The sequence below is a fragment of the Fukomys damarensis genome, unplaced genomic scaffold (genome assembly GCF_012274545.1).
Source record: "Fukomys damarensis isolate Sample0158 unplaced genomic scaffold, DMR_v1.0_HiC HiC_scaffold_12, whole genome shotgun sequence".
NCBI classification, from domain to species: domain Eukaryota; kingdom Metazoa; phylum Chordata; class Mammalia; order Rodentia; family Bathyergidae; genus Fukomys; species Fukomys damarensis.
The window spans coordinates 51,147,926-51,173,156 of NW_022900924.1; the positions used below are offsets into that span (position 1 = coordinate 51,147,926).

The following is a 25,231-nucleotide window of genomic DNA, read 5'->3' on the forward strand; positions in this document are numbered from 1 at the left end:
CCGCGCTGGAGGGATGGAACTGAGACTTCGCCACCGCCTCGCCGTTTCCGCATCCTGAATCTCCGGCAACAAGTCGGCGACGCGCTCGCCACGCCGACGAGCGGCTGAAAGGCCCAGGCTGTGCGGGTCCCGCGCGGGAGGCGGGTTTGCAGGTGATCGGCTGCAGAAATTCAGAGCTTGCCTTCGCCCACCCTTAGTGCTCCCCTGAGGCCTTCCACCTCCACCCTGCCTCTCGGCTGGCAACCCTGTCATACCCACCCCAGCACTCCTGGGTACAACGGTGCCACGGTACAGCACCGCTGAGCCCTGCTTCGGGACATTACCGTTTAGCGGCTGTGGCTAGGGTGGGGTAATCCATTAGCTTTTAATGCCCGGCTGGTTACAAATAGTAACAGTGTACCTATTTTATCTTATTATATTTTACTGGTATATACCCAAGTGCCAAGCGCAAAACCCACGTTTGCACCCCTTTGTTTAACTCAGCTGTCTTATAGAGTAGACGTTAGCACCTTTTGCAGAATCTCGAGTGATAAATCATTCACTGTATGTCTTGGAGTATCTAGCACGTATCACACAGTTCCGGGCACTGGGCATACAGCAGTGGGGGAAAAAAATAGAATTGCCACAAAGGACGAGCATGATAGTGCACGCCTTTAATCCTGGCACTTGGGAGGCAGAGGCAGGAGGATTGCTGTGAGTTCAAGGCCATCCTGGGCTATGTGGTGAGTTTGAGGCCAGCCTGAACTATATAGCAAGATGCAGGCTGAAAAAGCAAACGACAGAAAAGTTGCCACTAGTGCTAAGGGTATTTAGGCAAGCTGATGATGTTTTATAAAAAAAGAAAAAAACCTGAAAGTAACCTGCAAGAATGTTTACCCAAGTGTTAGTAGTAACTCTTTTTTGTGGAATTTTGTATGAATTTTAAATTTTTCTTTTCTGTATTATTTTGAGTTCAGTTGAACATGTTACCATGTTCCACTTTTAATCATGGAATCCTCCGTCCTCCCTTCTGTACCTAAAAGATCTCTAAAGGTGGGCATTGGTTTGCCTGCAGAACAGGCCCTTGAGTAGAGCTCTTGGCCCAAAAGAAGTAAAGAAAGTTCTCATTCGTGTCCCATCACCCCTAATTGCCGAGTCTGTTTCAAGGTGTGAGCTAGAACGCGGCCCATGACTACAGGAAGCAAGCCCATGTACAGTTTGGCCATCAGTGATACTTTGTCAGTATATTTGAAATGCCTTAATTTTTTTTTTCTAATGTGATTTACCTTGGTTCTGTATCTCCCTTATTATAGATTCTAAGTTCCTTAAGGACTTTAGCTTCTTTTATGACTTTCAGTCCTCAGTACAGTGATTGAGAGCATCCTAGGTCAACGACAAATGTCTCTGTCCAAAGCGTGCCTTCAGGCTGAACTTCCTCACAGTGATTTAAAGAAAGATTTTCCTTTTTTTCTTTGTTCCCGGTCAGGGTGAAGTAACCATGCAGGCGTTTCTAAAAGGAACATCGATCAGTACGAAACCACTGTCAACCAAGGATCAAGGAGTCGCTGCCGCTGCAGGAGGCAGTGGAGAGAACAAGAAAGTCAAACCTGTTCCATGGGTGGAAAAATAGTAAGAACATTTGTGTTTTTGTTGAAATAACTGATAAATTACCTCTGTTTCTAATCACTTGTTTTAATGGGAAGGGAACTATTTGCTTTGTTAAGATGCTGTCCTTGAAAATAACTCATCTAAGTAAGTCATAGAACCTTGAAACTGAAAAATGACTTTACAGTAATATAGTTTAATTCCCTTTTTAATAGGTGAGTTAAGATCCTGATGACTAAAGTCTGTAGTTGGAGGAGCTGGTACAGGCGTAAAGAAAACAAAAGTTTCTATAAACACTTGATCAAGAATTCCACTTAAACCCAAATAGTCTGTCCCCCTTTGTATTTCTAATAAGGTAAATGGAAATTATTGTTTCACTTGTTTATACATTTTTTGCATAAATAGTACTTGAGGTCTGAGCGTATAGCTCAGTGATAGACCATTTGCCTAATACATGTGGGCCTTGGGTTCGATCCCCAGCACTACAGGCAGGCAGGCAGGAAGCAAAGAAAGAAGTAGCACTTAAATTGTCATTAACTGAGTGATATAATGTCATTATATCACAAGAATCTAAATTTTTATCATATCAGATGACCTGGGTGCAAGTTCTCACAGACAGCACTTGGGAAGATCACATATCTCTCAGTTCGCTGTAGCCTCTGCTGACCTCTCTTGCTTTCTGTCCCCCTTCTTCACGTTTGTTATCTGCCTTATCCTGGCAGAATGCAAGAATCTGTGAATGCGAGAACCGAATTAATAATATACACTGATGTAATCCCTGCCTGGCATTAACCTGAGTAATTAGAAAAGTGTGAACCAAGCCAGGCATGGTGCTGCATGCCTGTAAACCAGCATGTAGGAGGCTGAAGAAAGTTTGAGTACTGCCAGGGCAACTTAGAGAAACCCTGTCTCAAAATGTAAAAAAATGATAAAGGTTATGGTTTTAGCTTGGAGGTAAAAGTATCCCTGGGATCAGTTCTCAGTGCTGCAAAAAGAAACAAAAGGGAAAAAATTTTTAAATAAATAAGAAAAAAAAAAGGAGACAGGGAGGGAAGAAGGATCAAAACACTGCATTAGTTAGGGTTGGGAATTTAACTTTTTCCTAGCTTCCCTTAAAATCTCTAATAAGTAATTTAAGATGGAAATTCTTGACAGGCATGGTGGTGCACACCTGTAATCCCAGTACTTGGGAGTTGGAGGCAGAAGGATCACCACAAGTTAGAGGCCAGCCTGGGCTACATAGCAAGACCCTTTCTTAAAAAAGTGACAAACAAAAAAATTATATATTATTCTACTTCATATTGGTTTTACTTGTTTTTTTTTTATTAGCCTTTAATGAATAGGTCTCCTTTCTTTAATATAATTAGGTGATAGAAAAAATGGATATTACCAATTAATATTAAATATACATATATTAAATACAGTAATTACTTCTCCTTTGTTTATTAAGTAATCCTCTTTTCTCATGACCTTATTTTGTATATATTACTTTCTTGGCAAATGTTCACTTTAATCTTTAGCTATTTGGCATTTGTGGTATATAAAATAAAATCCGCCAGGCATGATGGCGCACACCTGTAATACCAGCACTTGGAAGGCTGAGGCAGGAGGATCCCCATGATTTCGAGGCCAGCCTAGACTACATAGTGAGTTCAAGGCTAGCCTGAACTACATAGTGAGACCCCGTCTCAAAAAATCAAAAATAAATAAATAAAATCCTTTTGTTTAATTTTTGATATAGGCAGTGCAGATTTAGGTAAATATTTTACTCTTTCAATATGTATTTGCTTAAGGTAAATAATGAGGTTTCAATGTACTTCCAGTTGTTTCACATTTCATTACCAATATATGAGGATTATTGGTTTTTTAGCAGAAAGAAGACTTGAACCTTTTCTGTGATTACCATAATATACTCAATACCCTCTCTCCCACCCCAACCCCCAGCCGCCCAAAATGTGTGGATGAAGTTGCTTTCCAAGAAGAAGTAGTTGCAGTGTTGAAAAAATCTTTAGAAGGAGCTGATGTGAGTAGCAGCTGGTTTTCAATATCATTGGGAGATTTAAGACTTTTCCTTTGTTCATAACCTTTCACCCCCATTAAATACCATTCTGTATGCATAGTCCTTGCTAACTACTTGCAGTGGGTCAACACATATGTAGCAAGTATCTGTGTTAGGCAGCTTTCTAGAGTAGAGCCGCAGTGACAAACTAAGATAAATAACTGAAAGGAGGAGAGATTTGTTTGGCACATGGTTTCAGTCCATGGTTGCCTGGCCATGTTGCTTGGACCAGTGATGGCACAGTACATTGTGGTAGAAACACAGGTTCTGCTAGGCCCTGCTTCCTGAAGGTTCCATCTCCTCCCAGCAGGCCACGGGTCAGCCAGGCCTCTAACACATAGGACCTTTGGGGGACATTTAAGACTGAAACCGTAACAGCTTCTCTTCAATCTTGTGTAACATTGTTCTGTAGCATTCAAGCAAAGACCGATGAACGAGACAGATTAGGGCCTTATTTTCATGAGCTTCTATTTTTACCAAATAAGGTAACTATAGACAGAGATATGTGTTATAAAGAAGAGCCAGGGATTTTTTTGAAGTCTTGCTCACCTAACTAGGATTTGGTTTCGATTACAATCTTTTTGAAAAAGCATTAAATTCTTATAGCATTGTGCTGTGCTGTAGGGTAAAATATGGAGTAATTCGTGTTTTAGGTTATTCAAAGATGAAATAAACTCATGTTAAGACTTAGCAATTTTAAATTGCATATGATGAAGTATCCAGGTAAATGAAGAACTCAGTGATGATCTGGGTGTGGTGATGTGCACCTGTAATCTCAGCACTGTGGGAGGCTGAAGCAGGAGGATCAAGCCCAGCCTGGACAGCTTAGCGAGACTGTCTCAGAATTTAAAAAGGGACTGGGATTGTAGCTCAGTGTGGCGATCCTAAGCTAAACTCCTAGTACCACCAAAAACAAAAACAAGAACTCAGTAAAGGGAGAGAAAAAAGCCCAAATAAAAGCAGAAAAACAGTAGGTTTTTAAGAGTCAGGATGTGTTATCCATGTGTACCAATTCCCCACAGTGAATGCAATTATTGTGTACTGCCGACATTTACTTAAAAATTAAGTTTTTTTAAAAGGAAGTAAGATGTTTTTGCTTTATCGTTAAGATTTGCTTTCTTAAAGCTGGCTGCCCTTTTTTTTTTGGTTTTGGTTTTTTGACACAGGGTCTCACTAAGCATGGAGATCCTCCTGTCTCAGTGTCCCGAGTGCTAGGGTTACAGGCATGTGCCACCATGCCCAGCCTAACCTGGCCACTTTTAATTAGAAGTTCTTTAAGTTTTTGCTGCTGTTATAGTATAGGTTAAGTATCCTTATCCAAAAGTGTTTCAGAAGTGGTTTGGATTTTAGATTTTTTTTTTCTTCTGTATTAGCTACTATATTGTATTAAAATCTGACAAATTTTAAAAAGGAAAGATTTATTTTGACTCATGGTTTCAGGGCGTGGTTGCTTGGCTCCATTGCTTTTAGACCTGTGGTGAAGCAGAGCTTCACGGTGAGACAGGAAGTGGCTGGGATCCCAGCGTCCCCTTCAAGGGCACACCCCTGACCACCTGACCTCCTCCACGAGGCCCGGCCTCCTTGCAGTCCACCCCTTCCCTGTGGGGCCACAGGCCAGCATGGGGCCATGTAGGCCTCGGGAAGACATTTAAGATCATTCCACACCACAGTGTGTTTCATATAGTCTTATACCCCTACCCTGAAAGTAATTTTATATACTGCTTTTAGTAATTTGTGTATGAAACAAAGTTTCTGTCGGTTGAACCATCAGGAAGCAAAGACATCCCTGTCTCAGCTGCTCCTGGTTGTTTGGCATCCGTGATTCTTGACTGAATTTAGATGCTACCAGTTAGCAATCATTTCTGCATTTATTCACACATTAATATTAACAGTTAAAAATGAGGCATTTATTAATACTATGAAACAATGGGTTCAGGGTAATTAAACACTTGTGACATCATGTTGGCGTTCAAGGAGTTTTGGATTTTGGAGCATTTCAGATTCTGTCATTTCAGGTTAGGAATGTTTAACGTGTACTATATAGTAAATATTTTTTTTTCTGGTACCAGGGATCGAACTAACAACCTTTCACTTATAAGACAGGCACAGTGCCACTGGGCTAAATCCTCGGCCTATAGTAAACATTTTGAGACAAGTTATAGTTGTAAAAACTTTAAAATCTTTGTGTTTACCAGTATTTGCTCTGATTCAAATACCCTTTTACTTTTCAGTTTTATAAAAAAAGTACCCAATTTTAGATGCACAGCAATATTTAAACATTGCAAGACAAGATTCAATTTATTACTAGTATTTTCAGCTCTGTAGGCAAATATAGTGGGATTATGATCCGGTTTTTTTGTTTGTTTCCTTTTTCTATTACTGGAGCCCCAACATCCCAGAGCACTGAGATTGCAGGCATGCACCGCCACACCCAGCTTTATTTTAAAGAATTTAAATTGTAGCACGTTGTAGTTACCCGGATGAATCATTACAAGAGTTGAGGTATGCACACATCAGAACAACAGTTATAACCTTTGTGGGTTAGGATTTAGCTCAGTGGTTCCACCACCTGCCTCGCAAGCCCAAGGACCTGAGTTTGATCCCCGGTACCAACAAAAACAAAAACAGTTATAACCTTTGTAAGAGGTATTTGTTTGCATTATACAGCCTGAGTTTATCTCCTAGGCTCCGTGTTCCTGGTGTAACAATTAACTGTCTTCTAGCCCGTGTATTTGTCTGTTTGCTGATTGATTCATTCATTTGGCAAATCCTGAGTACTACGGCAAAGGCTGCAATACAAATGTGAATGGAACAAATAAGGTTCTTGGCCTGTAAAAATGAACCATCTAATGTGTTTTACAGCTAAACCCAACATTTAAATAAATAACAGTAAATAAATGCAAATTGAGCCAGGTGTGGTGGCGTGTGCCTATAATCCCAGTACTTGGGAGGCTGAGGCAGGAGGATCACTAAAATCTCCCCCCAAAAAAGCAAATAGAAATAAATGAAGCCAAAGCTAATAAGCAAATAAGGGGGGAGGCCCACTTTAGACTGGATAGTAAGGGAGGCTTCCGGCTTGCAGTACATTATGAGTTGGCCAGGCAGGAAGAATGAGGTTAGACTCTAGATTATAGGAACAACATACGTGTGGGCCAGAACATGCTTCCCTCTTGGAAACCACTGTGAGCGGGAGCCAGGAAGGTGATGGAGGTGGTGGGCAGGTCACGGGAGCAGCTTGTGTTTGGTTTATTTGCTTTTGTTTTTCTAAGTGGAGTGAGAATCCAGTGATTAGTTTTTAGCCAATACGGGTAGAGAATGAATGAACAAGAAACGGGAGGTGAGGCAAGAATGAAAGCAAATAAACTCTGTGGCATAGTTTCCTATATGTAGCGATTCCCCCATCTAAAAAGATGTAGTCCTAAAGATTGCACAGTTTCATAAAAGAGCTCGTTAGAACTACAGTATATTTATTAATCTTCACTGCAGATCATTTTGTGCTTGGTAAGATCCAAGCTAGCTAGATGGGAGGTGTAAAAGATGGTAGCTAGTTACTAAATCTTATCCTCCATCTTCTAATGAGTTCTTCCTAACACTTGCAGGCATCCTTCCAGGGTACATAATCATGATGTTGAGTAGTGCCTCAAACTTTATAGATGTTCGGGGACCGGGGATTTAGCTCAGTGGTTCTGCTGCCTGCCTTGCATGCACAAGGTCCCGAGTTCAATCCCTGGCACAAAAACAAACAAAGAAATAAACAAATACAATCTAATAGATGTTTGGGTTTCATATTTTGTGGGTTGTTTTGGTTTTTTAATATTTCTGTTCTTAGAATTTTAGTTCCCTCAGAGCTCTTGTCTTTTTCGGTCTTTCTTCCTCAGAATTGACCAAATCCCCTACTCCTTTGGTCTGTTTTCCCTTTGAGACACTTGACGTCTTTATATAATATAAAGTCTCACCCAGTTTAACCAAAAGAATCAGAAGCCTGAGATTCTTTTCAAAAGTAAAACATTTCTAATTCCTCCTTTGAAATCAGTACATCAGCTGTGGAGCAAGCATATATATTGATTCCATTTAAGAAATTAGAAAGTTATATTAGGAAAAAATAAAACTATGTGAAAAGGCAGTATTTGGAGCTATCAGTGCTGTGATACCAGTTATATTAAAAAGTCTGTATAGTTGCACATGTATCTCTGTACAGGGGAAGTATTTACACTGTTGCACAGGCATTTGCATCATTACTTTCATCTGTTGGTGTCAGAATACGATTTATAAAACCTAAAATTTAATTTCTACAGCTTCCTAATCTCTTGTTTTATGGGCCACCTGGAACTGGAAAGACATCTACTATTTTGGCTGCCGCTCGAGAGCTCTTTGGGTGAGTTGGGTCTTTCAGTCAGTCTCTCTTAAGATTTAATACCAAATGTCTTTAGCACTACTGTCTTTCTTCTAGAAATCTGCATTTGCGACTAGGGATATAGCTTGGTGTTCAAGTGCTTGCCTTGTCTGGTGCAGACCCTGGGTTTGATTCCCTATCACCAAAAGCTAAACAAAACAAGTGCATTTATCTTTTCTGTGGGATTATTAGGTTTATTTTTATTTGATTTTTTTTTTTTAAGATTATCCCATGGACCCATTTCATCCCCTTCTCCCAAGTAAATTAGCTTCCTTTTGTACCCTTCATTCTGGACCTTGCTCAGATGTTGGATTGTACTGTAGTTCAGGAAACTGGTGATTTCTTTTCAGTCTTCTGTCACTTTCTTTAACTTTTTCGTGACAATTTGGGAGCCAGAGGATCTATCCTATCGCCAACCACACTTCAGTGTCATCACCCTCTTCATGATTCCCATCTGTGGCTCTGTGGTAGCATCTGCTGTGTCTAATGCTACCGTACTATCTGGCGTTCCTTCTGCTCTGGACTTAAAGGCCCTTCCTGAAGCAACTAAGTGAGTCCCTGCCCTCAGCTCTCCTGAGTGTAAGCAGGGGACCTGGTGGTTGGTGAATGTGATTCCTAGTACACCAGAAAAACCTCCCTATGAAAGTTCTCAAGGTTCCTCTTCCTAGGCCGACTGTCAGCTTAATTAACCAGCTATTCTGAAGCCCTAGAATTAAAAGTTGTATAACTGAGCCTTGAATGGGTTTTCAGCTCTGCAGCTCTACTTTTTTGTTTTCGAGATTTGCAACAATTTAAAACTCACAGAACACCAAGATACATCATGTAAAGGTGCAGGATCCCAATGATGAATGTAACTGTACTGTATAACTAAAAAGTACCAATAAACAATGAAAAAAAACTTAAAAAGTAAATAAATAAATAAATAAAAATAAAACACAGAACCGTCACAACTTTTAAGAAAAAGTGAGGTTTGTCATAAATACATAAAATATGTGTAGCTAATAGTCTGTTTTATTATTTACTACAAAGTATACACATCTGTTAAAAAGTAAAGCTTTTCAAAACATAAGTATATAAACACAAACTCAGCCACAGCATCAGTGAAAGTTCGAGAATCTTCTATACTTAAACAGTTTGCAGTGTCCTGTTATTTTTTTGGTATGTTTAGAATGCTGAAATATTTTCAAAGTGAAATAAATAGTATTACCTTTTAAAAACACTAAAATCTAAAATATTTAAACAACTCAAGAAAACTAGACCCCCTTCCCCCCAGAAAAACTGGGCATGATATTGCTCACCTGTAATGCCAGCACTCAGATAGCTGAGACAGGATTGCTGCAAGTTCAAGGCCAATCTGGGGTACATAATGAGTTTAAGGCCAGCCTGAACTACTTATTAGCAAGACCCTGTCTCAAAAAAAAAAAAAAGAGCCCCCCCACCTAATTAAAAAAACATGAAATGAATGGCACTTCTCAAAAATGGCCAGTAAACATGAAAAAATGTTCAACATCTCTGGCCATTAGAGAAATGCAAATTAAACAACACTTAAGATTTCAACATTCACCAGAAAGAGTGGCAATCATCAAGAAATCAAAGAATAACATGCTGGCATAGCTACAGTGAAAAGGGAACTCTTCTGTGTTGTTGGTAGGAATATAAACTAGTACAGCCATTATGGAAATCAGTATAAAGACTCCTTTAAAAAAATTAAAAATAGGGCTGGGGATTTAGCTCGTTGTTTTTGCCGCTTGCCTTGCAAGCTCAAGGACCTGAGTGCAATCCCTGGTACCAAAAAAAAATAATAATTAAAAATAGAAATTCTCTTTAAACTAGCTATTCCCCTTGTAAGGCATCTTCCTAAAAGAGCTAAAGACATGATATTACAGAGATATGTGCATACCAATGTTTATAGCACCACAGTTAATAAAAGCTAAATCTAGGCAGATGATTATATGTCAATCAGTAGATGACGGGATAAAGAAAATGTTGTATTTATACATAATGGAATAGTACTCAGGTATAGGAAAAGCAATACACCTTGAAAACAATGTTAAGTGAAATAAATCAGACTTAAACTTAAATACCATATAGTTTCTCTCATTTGACTTAAATAAACTTAAATGCCGTATAGTTTCTCTCATTTGAGTAATCTAAAGTACAAATAAAGCCAAGCGTGGTGGCGCACGCCTGTAATTCCAGCACTCAGGAGGCTGAGGCAGGAGGATCGCTATGAGTTCAAGACCAGCCTGGGCTACATAGTGAGTTCCAGGTCAGTCTCAACTACATAGTGAGACCCTGTCTCAAAAAAACAAAACAAAACAAAAATAAATAAATAAAAGTACAAATAAAGAGTAAAATAAAAGACTGATAAAAGGAAATGGAGGACCAGGGATTTAGCTCAGTGGTTCTGCCACCTGCCTCACAGGCACAAGATCCCAAGTTCAATCCCTGGTACCCAAAAAAAAACAAAACCAAAAGGAGATGGAGATCTTTTGCAAATGGAAAGAGTCCAAGAGTCAGGGTAGGGGTGGAGGGGAAGAAAAGGAGATGTAAAAGGATTGCAGGTGCATCATGTACTTTTTCCCACTACCCTCAATGAATGTAATCTTTGTCATAAACATGAGGTTAAAAAATTAATGATAATGAAAATGGGGAAAGGGGATCTAAAGATGGAAGGAGGTGGTGGGGAGAGGAAGAGGAATAAGAAGAAACAAGATACAGTGGACCCTTGACTTATGAATTCATTTTGTTCATGAGAGCCAGTTGTAACTCAGGTTGGTCACTTGAAGGCTCAGGCTCCTCTACACGGCCTTCAAAGTCTCTCTCCTTTATACAGGCAGATCTCGGTGTCCTTAGAGAGACACCAGCCCAGGCAGGCTTTCTCAGCCCCACACAGGAAGTGATACTGTAATGTTCCTTCCAGAAATCTTTAAGGGTTAAATCTGTATCTGAGACCATCTGGAAGTATAAGCAGCTGGCGTTGAGGTCATAACTCAAGACTTTGATTATAAGTTAAAACTAAAATTCTAGTCATAACCCCAGTTGTTCATATGTCAGGCCAGTCGTAATACAAGGGTCCACTTAGGTTCAGTACGTGTATTTACTCCCTGAGATGAATGCAAATATCATGTATACAAACAGGTCCAAATTTTTTTTAAAAATCACAAACCATACATGATGTCTTCCAGTCCAGAGAAATGACACAAATGTAAAGATGTAGTATTTAATCCTGACTGCATGAAAGGAACTGTAATATGTTCCATACCACTGTGATGGTTTCATTGACAACTCCCGTTGCTGTTGAACTGGGCTAAGATGTTATAGGTATGCTTAAAATACTTTGTAAGCCAAGTATGGTGGCTCATGCCTATAATCCCAGCACTCTGGGATGATGAAGCAGGAGGATCACAAATTCAGACTCAGCCTAATTTAGCAGCTTAATGAAACCCTACCTCACAAAATTTTTTTTAAAAGGGCTGGGAATATGGTTCAATGCAGGGTCCCTGCAAATCCCCAGTACCACTTAAAAAAAAAAAGTGATGTTAATCATCTCTCTGTGAGCAATTCTGAAAAGTTTGCCTTTCCAGTAAACTATGTATATCTTTAAAACATGATCTCTCAAAAGTGCTCATCTATTTTTTGCTATCTGTAGTACAGACATTCAGCCAAGGGTACATCTGAAGGAAGACAGGAGAAGCTGCTGTGAGCCTCATTACCACACAGCAGCCTTTTGTCCTCAAAGTTTTTATGATTATTGTACAACTCAGATTTGAGCTGAACCCGCTTAGCAATAATTAAATAGTAATATTACTTAGTAATAATGAAACTGTTAAAATCTTTCTTATTATTGTCATATGTATTCTTGAGTAAGTTGCGATTAACTTTCTGTATATTGTTTATAAAATAATGTTTGTCCTTAACTAAAAAACTTTTGTTGTAATTGTGGTTGCAGAGAGAAAATACGTATACAGAGCTTGCCTGTCTCAAAAGCACAGAGTCCCAAGTTCATTGCCCAGCACCAAAAAAAAAAAGATTTATGATTCCAAATAGGAAAAAAAATAAGTGCAAAACTAAATCATTGAATCATTGCTCTTGTGGGTTTGGGGGGAATTTTTTTTTTTTTTTTTGGTGCCATACATTAAACCAAAGCTAAACATACACAATAGCACTGAGCTATAGCTCTAGCCCATCTTTCCTCGTGTGTGCGTGTGTGTGTGTGTGTGTGTGTGTGTGTGTGTGTGTGTGTAGACTAAAAGAAAGTCACAGTGCATGCTGGGTATTTTTATTTCCCTTTGATTTCTCAGATTACAGTAAGCATATACTACTTTTGGTGATTTAACTTTTAAAAAAACTCTTTCAAAACCATTCATGTTGGGGGTTTGGCTTAGTGCTACAGTGCTTGCCTACCATGAACAAGTCCTTTAGTTTGATCCCTTGCACTGTAAAAAAGAAAAAAAACTGCTTATGTGTAATCCAGTAATTTCCCCTATAGCAATCAACACTATGGAAATAGTCCAAAATGTGCTAAATTGTAAAGTATTTAAAGCTAGCTGTCTAACGTTTGAACAACGTTAAATTAAGAAATATATAGCCATTAAAATGGCATTTTCATTGAACATTACAAGATGTTTATTATACAAAATAAGTAAATTTAAAATTTTATATGCTATATAATACTCTACTTTTCTTAATGGATGGGAAAGAGCCAAAATGTTAATTGCATGGCTTTGCAAAAGAAAATGTAGAAATTATTGTATGCCTTGTATCTGTGTTTGCTAGGTAAATTTTAAAGTACTGCAAAGTGTACAAATCTTAAAATGTGAGTTAGGCCTGGTTACTTGTATGCTTTGTGTTTCATATTTGTTTCATTTTTTAATAGGCCTGAACTGTTTCGATCAAGAGTTCTTGAGTTAAATGCATCCGATGAACGTGGAATTCAAGTAGTTCGAGAGAAAGTGAAAAATTTTGCTCAGTTAGCTGTATCAGGAAGTCGTTCAGAGTAAGTAAACTTGCCACTGGACATAGTGGCTCATTCCTGTAATCCCAGCACTTGTGAGGCCAACGCAGGAGAATTGCCTGGGCTACATAGTGAGTTCAAGACAGCCTGAACTACACAGTGAGACCCTGTCTCAAAAAAGTGAAACAAAACAAGGAAACTTGCCTTCCCTTCTCTGTAGCATGGCATTATATTTGTTTTAAGTATGGATTGTGGTTTGAATGTGTCCCCCAAAAGTTCATGTGTTGGAAACAATCCCCAGATTCATATGGTGATAGTATTTGGAGGTGGGGCCTTTGGGAGATGATCAGGACTAGAAGAGGTCCTGCACAGTGGCTTTAGTGGCTTTATACAAACAAGACAGGCCTCATCTTGCCATGTGATACTTCCTGTCACGTTAAAGAAGGCCTTCCTCAGGTGTAGCCTTCTTATCCCTCGGAACTGTGAGAAGTAAAGTCTTCTTTATCATGCACCCAGCCCTTGGGTCTTCTGTCATAGCAACACAAGATGGACTAAGACAGTACATACTTCTGCCAAATGTCCTTACCATTGAATCATATTGTTTCTAAATTATTTAAGCCCAGAAATGACCTTTATAATAACAAGTGGTATATTGTCAGGGATTCTTACTGGTATTTTGTCTAAGGAATATGTATTAATTAAATTTGATTGGTAACAGGTACTCATAAAATTTTTGATTTTTACACTAGTGTTAGGAAGGAAAGTTGCTCTCTTTCTGTTAGATATCTTACTTAAGCTTTAGTGTCCATTTCGTAGTTTGGGGTGCCAAATATGTTCTCATCTAAACTGGATGGATTTAATCCACCAAAAACTTTTCTAATATATATGCCTATAAGCACATGAAAAAAATGCTTATCAACATTATTAATCATTAGAGGATAAATATCAAAGTCATGATGAGATACTACTTTATACCCACTTGCATGGCTAAAATCAAAAAGAACATGACCAAGTATTGGCAGCGATGTGAGAATTCATAAATCTCATACACGCTGGATAGAATGTTGAATAATGCAGTCTCTGGGAACACAGTTTGGCAGCTCCTCTAAAAGTTCAGCAGATACCATATGACCCAGCATTTCGGGGAATGTACTAATAACAAGTGAAAATGTCAAACTGCTCAAAAACATGTAAGCACAATACGTAGCATCATCTGTAGTACCCACAACATGGAAAATTCCAGGGTGTGATAGAATAATAGATGAATAAAATGAGATAAAATTATATCTATTTACTGTTGGTTTGTTTGGTACTAGATAGAAGCCAGGGTCTTCCCAGAGCTGCATCTCCATCCTTTTTTTTATTTTGAAGCATGGTCTCGCTAAGTCACTGAACTGCCCAGGATGGGCTCAACTTTCAGTCCTCCTGTCTCAACAACCCCTGAGAGCACTAGAATGACAGGTATGTGCCACCACACTGGCTCATTTGCCATGAGATTTAGCAATGAGAAGGAATGAAGCCGGGTCACGTGCCGCAGCGTAACTGAACCTTGAAAACATGCTGAGTTGGCCAGATGTGGTGGCACATGGCTGTGATCCCACACTTGGGAGGCTGAGGTTGGAAGGTCACTGTGAATTGGAGCCCAGCCTGGGCTATACAGTGAGCTCAAAAGTTCAAGGCCAGCCTGGACCATATGATGAGACCCCGAATCAAAAAATCGAAAAGAAAAGAAAACTTGCTAAGTAAAGGAAAGCAGCCTCAGAAGGCCCATGTGTTATAAATTCCATTTATATGAAATGTTCAGGATGAGGAAACCTGGAGATAGGAAAGTAGACTATTGATTGCCGAGAGTTGGGAGAATCAGGGGGAGAAGTAACTCCTAATAGGCAGGAAGTTTCTATCTGGAGTGATGAAAATGTTCTAAAATTAGGCTGTGGTGATGGTTGCCTGATTCTTGAATAGCACAGACCATCCGTACCCACTGTTTCACCTTCTGTGGTTTCAGTTCCCCATGGTCACCTGTGATCTGAAAATATTAAATGGAAAATTCCAGGAATTAACAGTTCCTTCCTTTTAAATTGCATGCCATCGTGAGTAGGGGTGTAATGAAATCTCCTGTTATCCTGCCTGGGAGTATGTCTAGCTGTGCACACGCTCTCCTTACTAGTCACCTCCTAGCCATGTCTCTGTTCTCAGATCAACATGTATCACAGAAGTCCTGTTTCAGTAACCCTTGTTTTACTTAACAATAGCCACAAAACACAAGAGCAGTAATACTGTCAATTTTATCATAGTGTATGGTTTCAGTGATTTGATTTTAAGTAATTGCTAATCTGTTACAGTATTTAATTTATAAATTTAACTATCATAGGTTAAATGGTGGCATGGTGGCATATGCCTATAGTCCCGGCACTCTGGGAGGCTGAGGCAGGAGGATCACAAGTTCAAGCCCAGATGCAACTTAACAAGACCCTGTCTCAAAAATAAAAAGAGCTGGGGGAAAAAAGAGCTGGGGATGTAACTCAGTGTGAAGGCCCTGAGTTGTCCCTAGTACTGTTAAAAAAAAAAAAGAGGACGGGTAATAGGTACATCTATGTAGGAAAAAAACAATATATGTAAGGTTTGATACCGTCTGGTTTCAGGCATCCATTGGGATTCTTGAAACAAAATCCCTACAAATAATGGGAGATTACCATGTACTGAAGGTTATTGAACTGTATGATACAAATAATGGGAGATTACCATGTACTGAAGGTTATTGAACTGTATGTATACACTTTAAGTGGTAAATTGTGGAGTATTATTACATCTCACCAGAGCCGTGAACAACAGTATTTATTAATGCTCAGCTCCTGTTTCTCTGATTTAGTGGGAAGCCATGTCCTCCTTTTAAGATTGTGATTTTGGATGAAGCAGACTCTATGACCTCGGCTGCTCAGGCAGCTCTGAGACGCACCATGGAGAAGGAGTCAAAAACCACACGATTCTGCCTCATCTGTAACTATGTCAGTCGGTGCGTATGTTGCCCTGAAGGTAGAGACTGGGCTGCACAGTGTGTAACGATCAGATCAGTCAGCCTCTTTCCTCTCAGAAACATCATGTGTGTCAAGAACATTCCAAGCGCTCTTGCCTGTTTTGAGTATTTATCAGGCAGCCTATTTTGCTAAACCCCATGCGGGGGAGAGAAATTTATATTTTCAAGATTGCAATAATATCTCCTTCAGATCTTACTTATTCCTAATGAAAATAAGTCTGGAAAATTCTTAAACACCAACATGTTTTTTCCAATCTTTTACAGAATAATCGAACCATTGACCTCTAGATGTTCAAAGTTCCGCTTTAAGCCTCTCTCAGATAAAATTCAACAGCAACGGTTACTAGATATTGCTGAGAAGGAAAATGTCCAAATTAGCAGTGAGGTAATTACGATCTCCTCTGATGAATCCATATGGGTCAGCTAAGATGAATGAACAAGTTGAAATGTCTAGGAATAACAAGGTTGAGCTGTTCTGTCACTTGGAGATACTTAAGCTAGTTTACCTGGTATTCATAGACCCCAGACTGGTCAGTTTCATACATATGTTAATTCTGGGGTAAATTTCTGCATAATGACAAGTTTTTAATCTCCCATTCTTTTGTTTATTTTTGGTACCTGGGATTGAACTCGGGTCCTTGAGCTTGCAAGGTGGGCCCCCCGAACCGCTGAGCTAAAGCCCTGGCCCAACAAGTTTTTAATCTCCCATTCTTTTGTTTATTTTTGGTACCTGGGATTGAACTCGGGTCCTTGAGCTTGCAAGGTGGGCCCCCCGAACCGCTGAGCTAAAGCCCTGGCCCAACAAGTTTTTAATCTCCTAACAATTCAATTATTAGAAAATATATGGCCCTTACTCATCATAAAATTTAACCATAATTTTAATTTTGTTTGATGTGATCCAGAAAATAGTAAATATGAAAGATCTTTTCATCCATGCCAATTTCTTTTAGAGGCAAAGCAGCTCTGTTCTTCCATTGGACAGATGCTGTTGATCAGTTCTGCCACTGTTTGACTGATATTCCCTCAGAAACAAGTATTTTTCCCCAACCAATTCTAGGCTAACTCATAGTACATTTTTATTTCTTTTTAAAGTCAGAGGAATTTTATAGGCATATGCAACTAGGCCCTGATCAAGGAATCCTTCAGGAAGCCCCCAGCCCAGGGTCAGAGGCTTGGATCTGGGAAAAAGCAAGGTGGTAAAGGGGAGAGGCTTCTCTGAGGCCAAGGTTGAGTTAAGTTACAACATGGTACCACAAGGTCTCAGACTGTCTTAGCTTCCACCATTGTAAGGATAAACAGTTGTGAAAATGCCTACGTGAATGTGCGGATCTGTTTGATAAATGAATGGATCTACATGTGGGAGATTGTGGTAGTACCATGATCGTCTTTGGCAGAGACCTGTCATCAGGGGCATTACCTGAGTGCTCATGGATGTAGGACAAAGAAGACATTAGGCCTGGGAGCATTTAAAAAGCTACAGGAATGTACACAACAGACTACTGTGTGCCCACTAAAATGTTTACAAATTCCTTTTTTATTAACAGGAAATTCTTAAGTTTTAAGTAAAGGTAAACTAAATTTGTGTAGAGTTGAATGACAAGCTCTGTGGGGAAAATATGGATTTTAAAAAATTAGACTAGAAGGAAATGCACCAAAAGTTAACAGCAGTTGTCTTTGAATCCAGTTATGTAACAGTCTACATACAAAATGGTAAGGAGCTATTCCTACTTTACAGATGAGAAAAGATTCCCAGACACTTCCTAGCTAAGATTCACACAGCTTAAAAAAGGAATAAATAGGGCTAGGAATTTAGCTCAGTGGTTCCGGGGCCTCCCTTGCAAGTGCAAGGGCCTGAGTTCAATCCCTGGTAACCTCCCCCCGCCAAAAAAAATAAATAATTGATTTTTAAAATAAAAATAAAATCAGAAGATTAACAGGTGATCATAAATTAAAAACATTTCTCTCTTCAGGGAATAGCTTATCTTGTTAAAGTGTCAGAAGGAGACTTAAGGAAAGCCATCACATTTCTTCAGAGTGCTACTCGACTAACAGGTGGAAAGGAAGTCATGGAAAAAGTGATCACAGACATTGCTGGGGTAAGAACACTAGTTATTTTGAAATTCTAGCTGACATTTTGTGGCTTTTAGGAAATTGTGTAAAAGACTACACAAGAGAATTTGGTAAATAACCAGTTATCAGTGCTTCAGCAAAAAGGTTAACACTGGCTTTCAGTGCATTTATAAGACCAAGAGATACAGTGGACCCTTGACTTATGAACTCAGTTCATTTGAGGGCTGGTTGTAACTCAAGGTTGAGGCTCTACACAGCCTTTGAAGTCCTCTCCCCTGTATTACTGAAGATCTGTGTCCTCAGACAGTGGCCCAGGGTTTCTCCACTGCCCCCACATGCAGAGGAAAAGGATACTGTAATGTTCCTTCCAGAAATCTTACCCGAGACCATGTAGAAGCATAAGCAACATTTGTGCCATAACTCATTTGCCTGTTAACTTTAAACTAAAATTCCATTTGTAACCCTAGTTCTGTGTCAGGCCGGTCATAACTTGAGGGTCCACTGTAGCACGTAGTTAATTTTCAGCAGTTATACTGTTCATCTATGTGAAATTTTGCCAAAAGGAGCGTCATTCCTTGGTATCCACAGGTCATTGAAACACTTTATTTACATAAAATGATGTGACTATCTGCATAGACTGAATCCAGAAGCTTCAGAGCTTACCAGTGTCCATTTTAGATAGACCCACCCTAAATCCTACACCTGGGCACTTAAGAGCCTTGAGTGCTGGACTATAGGTATACTTTAAATCATGTGACTATTCCTATACATACTACTGCAGTGTTCAGAAAATGACAGATCTGCACATTTACTACAGATGACTTATCTAATGCTTCTTGTTCAGGATGAGGCCATGTTTAGAGCTAACCTGTACATAAAGGTGTGATTTAGGAAATGAGTACACCTTTCTGTACACTCCCATCAAGACTCCAGTAGCATTACATTCAGAACTTCTCACCATTGGACATCTCATACAGAACAAGATGGATAGCATTCCGGGTGCTTTTCAAACTAATTAAAAAGCTACTTGAACTTCTGCTTTGGCTGACTCAAACTGTGATAGGCCCCAATTCGTTACAAGTTTTATAGAAATATAGGATATCCAAACTGCTGCTACATTCCCTTTTAGGTAATACCACCTGAGACAATTGATGGAATATTTGCTGCATGTCAGAGTGGCTGTTTCGACAAACTAGAAGCTGTAGTGAAGGTACTAGTCATACCTTAAAAGTAAATTGAGGGGCGGGGGTGGGGAGTTGGTGATCATACCTTTTCTTCTCTATTATAGAACTTAATAAATGAAGGCCATGCAGCAACTCAGCTTGTAAATCAACTTCATGATGCAACTGTAGAAAATGATAACCTGTCTGATAAACAGAAATCTATTATTACAGAGAAACTTGCTGTAAGTAGTCTGGGCAGTTACCCCTATAGTACTTAAGCTGTACCTGAAAATTTACTAACCTTAATGTATATTTTCTTCTAGGAAGTTGATAAATGCTTAGTAGATGGTGCTGATGAACACTTGCAATTGATAAGCCTTTGTGCAACTGTGATGCAGCAACTAACTCAGAATTGTTAGTCTGGAGACTGACTGAAAGCTCCCAAAAATGCCTTCTATTGTGAAAATAAAAATTACCAAACCACCTTTTAAAGTGAATATACAATTTATTTAACATTCAAACTTCATTAAGACATGTGCAATATGGCAATTTTACTGGGGGTTTAACCCTACCTAGGATATGATTGCTTGCTGGGGTTTAGCAACAGGGTCCAGTTCACGCTTAGCACTAATTAAATACTTTATTGAATAAATACAATACCAAACAAAATGCATTCAAATGCTTTCTTAAAAAAATCAGTTTTAAAGGCCTTTCTATTCAGGCTAAAGACAAACACAATAAAGGCAGATATGCTAGTTTAACATAATTGGCTGACTTTATACAGCACTTATATCTTTTAGTCCACAAGTATATTATTAAATGATAGAGAACGTCTAATACAACCATTTCTACAGAACAAGGAAATAAATTTCTAAGAAAGAAAGATTTTACAGACCCCATCTTTTATACCCACCCCAACAGTCTAACTCTAGAGGATAAAGCCAATGACTTTCCTCACAGGAGCTCACGACTAATGTCGCTTTGCTATCGAAATCTGTATTTCTGATCCGTTATGAGCATTGAGACAAGATTCAAAAATTCCCAAAGAAGCACAATGCACGTTGTGATCGCCTATTCAGCAACAGCGAGCACTGCATTCAACACTATCTCATCCCAGGAATTAAATAAGGTCAGCCACATTCATGGGCATTTCCTCCACTGTAGTATTGTAGAAAGTCTCAATGTCACGAAGAATCCTCTTGTCTTCTTCAGTAACAAAGTTTATAGCCACACCTTTCCTCCCAAATCGACCCCCTCTGCCAATTCTGTGTAAGAGAAAGAAAACAACAATCAGAATGTTACTTCTCAATTACTTTTTATGAACTACTGAACATGACGATCCACTTGTTAACCATCAGCTGCAGTTTACTTAAAGGTTATAGTTCGTGCTTCTAATTGGAGCACTAGCGGCTAAATCAGTATGTAGAGGAAAAAAATATTCCTTTGCAGTTAGTGCCAAAAGGATTCAAGGCTTGTCTGGCTGCGAAATGAGATTTATCAGGTGTCTTGAGCATTATTATAAAGCAGATGACAGTACTGTGTTTGGGGTAGTGAAATTAAAGCCCATACCAAAGTGGGCCAGCCAAGAGCGGTTGTCAGCCTGGGACAGATGTAAACACCAGGGATAAAACAAAAGCAGTTATGTAATCCATTTCGACGCACTTCTGGAACTGTAAACTGTAAATACAAATGCTGCAAGGTTAACTACTTTCTAAAAGTTAAATTTTTCCAGTGGGAAAACAAATTTGGTATGGTGACCCAAACTTATCACTGCTTTTTTGCTCAGTATCACACGTTGTACTCAATTACTCAAACGTGTTTACCTCCAAAAGAGCTCTACCTTCCTACACAAACCAGACAACACAAACCACCTAATGCTCCCTAATAGAAATACTAACATAAAATGCCTGGGCTGGAACAACTTAGAATTCAAATAATCATGACAAAAGAAAAACAAATTATAAATACCGACTCGCTCTTTATTCAAACAGTGTGCTGTTTCGCTTATGACTCCACGTCCTAAATTACGTCAACGCCGCTTCTGAGCACCATCTCGTCATCAACTGCTGCTATCGACTCCTGTATTTTTTAAAAAGTCTTTTTTTACATCATATAACAAAGTACAATTCCAATTTATTTAGGGATAAAGCCACTATGACTAAACCAGGGATCACTCAAAATGCTACCAGGCAACACCAAGAAAAATCCCAACTACAGAACAATCACCAAGAAAAAGCGCAAGACACAAACAAGAGCATCGCTAAAAGCTAAAAAAACAAGCTAAGACCTAAAGCAACCTGATCTATACGTATGTACACAACCTGAACATATTACAAGTTTTCCCACTTTGTTCTGGCCAGTCTTCCCAAGTTTAATTTTAATTTCATCTTACTATAAACTACGTCTTCACCAAATCAAATTACACCCTGATTTGACATTACCTTTCCTACAAATCGCCGTAAGAAAATACATGAATTTCACCAGTTACACAAATGGTCAAGATGCTCTTCTCACCTGTGAATGTAATTTTCACGATTGGTAGGTAGATCATAGTTGATAACCAAAGACACTTGTTGCACATCAATCCCACGAGCCTGAAATACAAAAGTGTATGTTCAAAATTCTGATTAAAAAACTAGATACTTATGCGATGTAACCACAAAATAGTAATGAACTATATACTTAGTGGTATAGTTCACTGTGGAGTGTGGTCTTTTAGTCTCCCAAACAGTCTAGGTTGGTAAAGGTTATGAAAAACCTTACCCCCAAAGTTAACTTTTGGTGAAAACTAGACTGTAAAGAATCAAGAAACAAACTTACCAACAAGTCAGTAGTGATCAGAACTCTGCTCGACCCTGATCGGAATTCCCTCATGATAACATCTCTCTCCTTCTGATCCATGTCACCATGCTGTTATGTAAACAAACAAGCCTCAATTCAATCAAGAATCACCTGTCAGGTCAACACTTAGTTTTAACGTGTATGAGACTAAGCGTCCCTGGCTGCTACATAGGCATAGCAGACAGGTATAGTTAAGAAACAACTTTTTTTTTGAGCAGGGAGAACGACAGCACAGCACTCAACAGCTATGTTGCACTCTTAAGCCTGCTATTATAATAAGCATAGACTTTTACAAGAGTACTAGTAATACCTCTTACCAGAGCAGAAACTGTGAAGTCCCTGGCATGCATTTTCTCGGTGAGCCAGTCCACCTTGCGCCTTGTATTGAGAAAAATAACAGCCTGTGTAATGGTGAGAGTCTCATACAAATCACAAAGTGTATCCAACTTCCATTCCTAGGTATTTTCAAAGAAAAAGTTAACAGTCAAAAATATAGTCAAACTTTTCATTTAGAAAAACAGTTAAAACCTGACTAAAAAGACATATTGCACCAAACCCTAAGACAAAGGACACTGGACATTAAGAAAGAGGTCCACCCCAGTCTTTAGGATATAGTGCAGTTACTTTTCTTCTTGTGTGTACTCTGCTAGCATTATTACAGAAACCAAGATATAATCCTAGTTTCTGCAATTTTAGCACAGTGCTTATACAAGAAGGTAAAATCTAGCTACGTTTGTGTAATAATTATGACAAATCACCTCTCTTTCAACATTAATGTAAAACTGTTTGATTCCTTCAAGGGTCAATTCTTCTTTCTTCACCAAAATTCGAATTGGATCTCTCATGAATTTTTTGGTCACTTCCAACACATCAGTTGGCATTGTGGCAGAAAGCAACACAACCTAAAAAGATAATTACGATGTCACACAAGTACACAGTACAACTTTCAGTAATACTCAAGAAAAAATGTTTGAGGCCAAGCGTCTCTGTCTTAACATGGAATGGAGCTAGACAGAGATAGTAATGCATCAAATACTTTACGCAGGGGGAACGACAATAAAACACTTCAGTTATATTGTAACTTTACCTGCATTAAAACCAAACCCTTACCCATGAGAAGAAATGAAAACTTACCTGAATGCTTGTATTTAGTTTTTGGAAAATCTCATAGATTTGATCCTTAAACCCTCGGCTCAACATTTCATCAGCTTCATCCAAAACAAACATTTTGATCCATTTTGGAGCTGTTAATAACAAAATTATACTGTGTCATCTCCAGATTCTCCAAGATGTGAGAAGAACAGTAAGAAACGATACTTTCCAATACTTACAAAGGTATCTTCTGTTTAACATGTCAAACACTCGCCCTGGTGTACCAACAACAATATGTGGTGCTTCAGCCTGCAGTTTTTGCATTTCATTTCGAACATTTGTTCCACCGATGCAGGCATGACAAGTTGCTCCCATATAGTCTCCAAGTGCCAGAATTACCTTTTGGATCTAAAAGCCAAAAATCGTAATTATTATCCTACAGAATAAACTAAATCCTAAAGTACAATGGCAAAATAACTGGTCTGCCAATAGCTTCTAAGCATGCAGAGCACAATACTACTTCCAAGCCTAGACTGACCTAACTTCCAAAAGAATTCCGAATTTCTTAGTATGTTCTCTTGTGCACTATGTACTTGGGATCCTACTGCCCATACATCAGTACCATTTCCTACATTACTCTTCACTGTTTAGGAATGTTTTCAGTAAACACGAATTCTATAAATACAACAGGGCAAATTACTTTCCCTTCCATAAGGTACTAAGTCTTTCTTCCAATCTAGACCTTAATAAAGCCTACAGCTTTATTAGGCTTACTTCAAAGCCAATACAGCAGTGAGCTTTGAAAACACAGCATGCAACAGATGCATCACAAACTACTGAGACAGTCAAATGTTAACATGTCACTGCAGTTTTCATGTTGCACAACTGCATTCAAACTTAAAATTTGGATCTAGATCTAATCTACCCTGAACAGAAAAACTTTAGATTCTCAAACGTCAGCATACAAACCTACAAAACATACCTACACACCCAGTTCCTGTTCATCTTAGAACAAATACTCCCTGCATGCACAATTAAAGGGGGCTCTGATAGGACCAAGTTACGCTGAGCTTTAAATTCTTCACAGTTGTGAAACCTGAAACCTATGCAACACGCAGGCAGTTTTTGAACTACACTATCAATACCTGTTGAGCCAGTTCTCTGGTGGGGGCCAATACTAGTGCTTGGGTCTCCTTGAACTCAATCTCCAACTGTTGCAGGATGGAAATAGCAAATGTGGCTGTCTTGCCAGTACCTGACTGAGCTTGAGCAATCACATCATATCCTAAAAAAAGTAGGATACATATTTACCGATCCCACATCAAATTGTCACTTCTACTTCACACCACGTATTCCAGTTGGAACATGAATTATGCCCAAATATTTAAGTGATCAGCGAGAGTATTCTCTTCATTTCAGGTCAGTCCCGAAAGATGATGTGCCATCATTTCACTTTAAGGAATACAAAGAGGTGCTAGTAGACCCCCTGAGGTTAATTTCCCTTTTATGCTCCAAGCCTATGTAGAACAGTGAATTCACTTTTAAAAAGCCAAGGAGTGTTTACCTTTAATACAAGGAATAATAGCTCTTTGCTGAATAGCAGAAGGCTTCTCAAAACCGTAAGCATAGATGCCCCGAAGAAGAGACTCCTTTAAATTCATATCATCAAAGTTATCAACAATCTCATTCCAGTTGCTCTGTAAGTCGAAAAGTAATAAAATAAATACGGATGCCAGCTCCCACCTTTTCGGAGCTCCAAAATCCACACCCCTTTTCTTACCTCGATGACACCATCAGGGTCCATTCCCTCTGGGCCTCCATGTTCTCTGCTGACAAGAACACTGCAGTTAGGCAACATCCCTTTCCCCAAGCCATCTGACTCTCACCTACAAAGCGACTGCCTTTTATGACCCGCATGGTCACATCACCCCTCCCACAAGCCTACTCGACTACAGCTAACAAAGCCGGCGCTGCGGGGCACTGACAAGACACCGCGCGCCTCCCCCGGGGCTGTGGCGCCGCAAACCTGCCCCACCAC

The 25,231-nt window shown here is 39.2% G+C and overlaps 2 protein-coding genes and 5 non-coding genes across 11 annotated transcripts in view; 1 reads left to right on the forward strand and 6 right to left on the reverse strand.

The window, feature by feature from the left end:
* The first annotated feature begins 6 nt into the window (after window positions 1–6).
* Rfc4 (replication factor C subunit 4) lies at window positions 7–19,912 on the forward strand. 2 transcript variants are annotated; one of them, XM_010624174.1, is made up of 11 exons: window positions 7–152; window positions 1,466–1,608; window positions 3,529–3,607; window positions 7,939–8,018; window positions 12,916–13,035; window positions 15,863–16,006; window positions 16,292–16,412; window positions 17,998–18,123; window positions 19,227–19,307; window positions 19,386–19,502; window positions 19,584–19,912. In XM_010624174.1, the coding sequence occupies exons 2-11, from the start codon at window positions 1,478–1,480 to the stop codon at window positions 19,677–19,679; spliced, it is 1,095 nt and encodes a 364-aa protein (XP_010622476.1). In that variant the 5' UTR covers window positions 7–152; window positions 1,466–1,477; the 3' UTR covers window positions 19,680–19,912. The 2 variants fall into 2 exon arrangements, with proteins under 2 accessions (XP_010622476.1, XP_010622477.1); XM_010624175.1 differs by lacking the exon at window positions 19,227–19,307.
* Window positions 19,889–25,231, reverse strand: part of Eif4a2 (eukaryotic translation initiation factor 4A2) — a 6,009-nt gene continuing 666 nt past the window's right edge. The window contains exons 2-11 of one of the 4 annotated variants that reach the window (XM_010624171.3): window positions 24,974–25,019; window positions 24,758–24,890; window positions 24,339–24,478; window positions 23,433–23,601; window positions 23,236–23,345; window positions 22,860–23,003; window positions 22,419–22,556; window positions 22,081–22,170; window positions 21,775–21,854; window positions 19,889–20,525 (exon numbers count right to left, since the gene is read on the reverse strand). In XM_010624171.3, the coding sequence (XP_010622473.1) occupies window positions 20,381–20,525; window positions 21,775–21,854; window positions 22,081–22,170; window positions 22,419–22,556; window positions 22,860–23,003; window positions 23,236–23,345; window positions 23,433–23,601; window positions 24,339–24,478; window positions 24,758–24,890; window positions 24,974–25,019 (1,195 nt within the window). In that variant the 3' untranslated portion in view covers window positions 19,889–20,380. Of the gene's footprint in view, window positions 20,526–21,319; window positions 21,340–21,774; window positions 21,855–22,080; window positions 22,171–22,418; window positions 22,557–22,859; window positions 23,004–23,235; window positions 23,346–23,432; window positions 23,602–24,338; window positions 24,479–24,757; window positions 24,891–24,973; window positions 25,023–25,231 lie in introns of those variants that run through there. The other 3 variants (XM_010624170.3, XM_019207508.2, XM_010624173.2) reach the window with 3 other exon arrangements.
* LOC117285772 lies at window positions 21,910–22,045 on the reverse strand. The gene has a single exon (XR_004516896.1). It is a non-coding gene; the product is annotated as a small nucleolar RNA SNORA4 (small nucleolar RNA).
* LOC117285768 lies at window positions 22,239–22,371 on the reverse strand. Its single transcript, XR_004516892.1, has one exon. It is a non-coding gene; the product is annotated as a small nucleolar RNA SNORA63 (small nucleolar RNA).
* On the reverse strand, window positions 22,642–22,819 carry LOC117285784. Its single transcript, XR_004516904.1, has one exon. It is a non-coding gene; the product is annotated as a small nucleolar RNA SNORA81 (small nucleolar RNA).
* On the reverse strand, window positions 23,068–23,194 carry LOC117285769. The gene has a single exon (XR_004516893.1). It is a non-coding gene; the product is annotated as a small nucleolar RNA SNORA63 (small nucleolar RNA).
* LOC117285786 lies at window positions 24,580–24,648 on the reverse strand. Its single transcript, XR_004516906.1, has one exon. It is a non-coding gene; the product is annotated as a small nucleolar RNA SNORD2 (small nucleolar RNA).

Coding starts and splice junctions, on each gene's coding strand:
- Rfc4 (XM_010624174.1), top strand. CDS start 1,478: ATGCAGGCGTTTCTAAAAGGAACATCGATCAGTACGAAACCACTGTCA. Junction 16,007..16,291: donor ATCTGTAACTATGTCAGTCG/GTGCGTATGTTG, acceptor AATCTTTTACAG/AATAATCGAACCATTGACCT. Junction 16,413..17,997: donor ATGTCCAAATTAGCAGTGAG/GTAATTACGATC, acceptor TTCTCTCTTCAG/GGAATAGCTTATCTTGTTAA.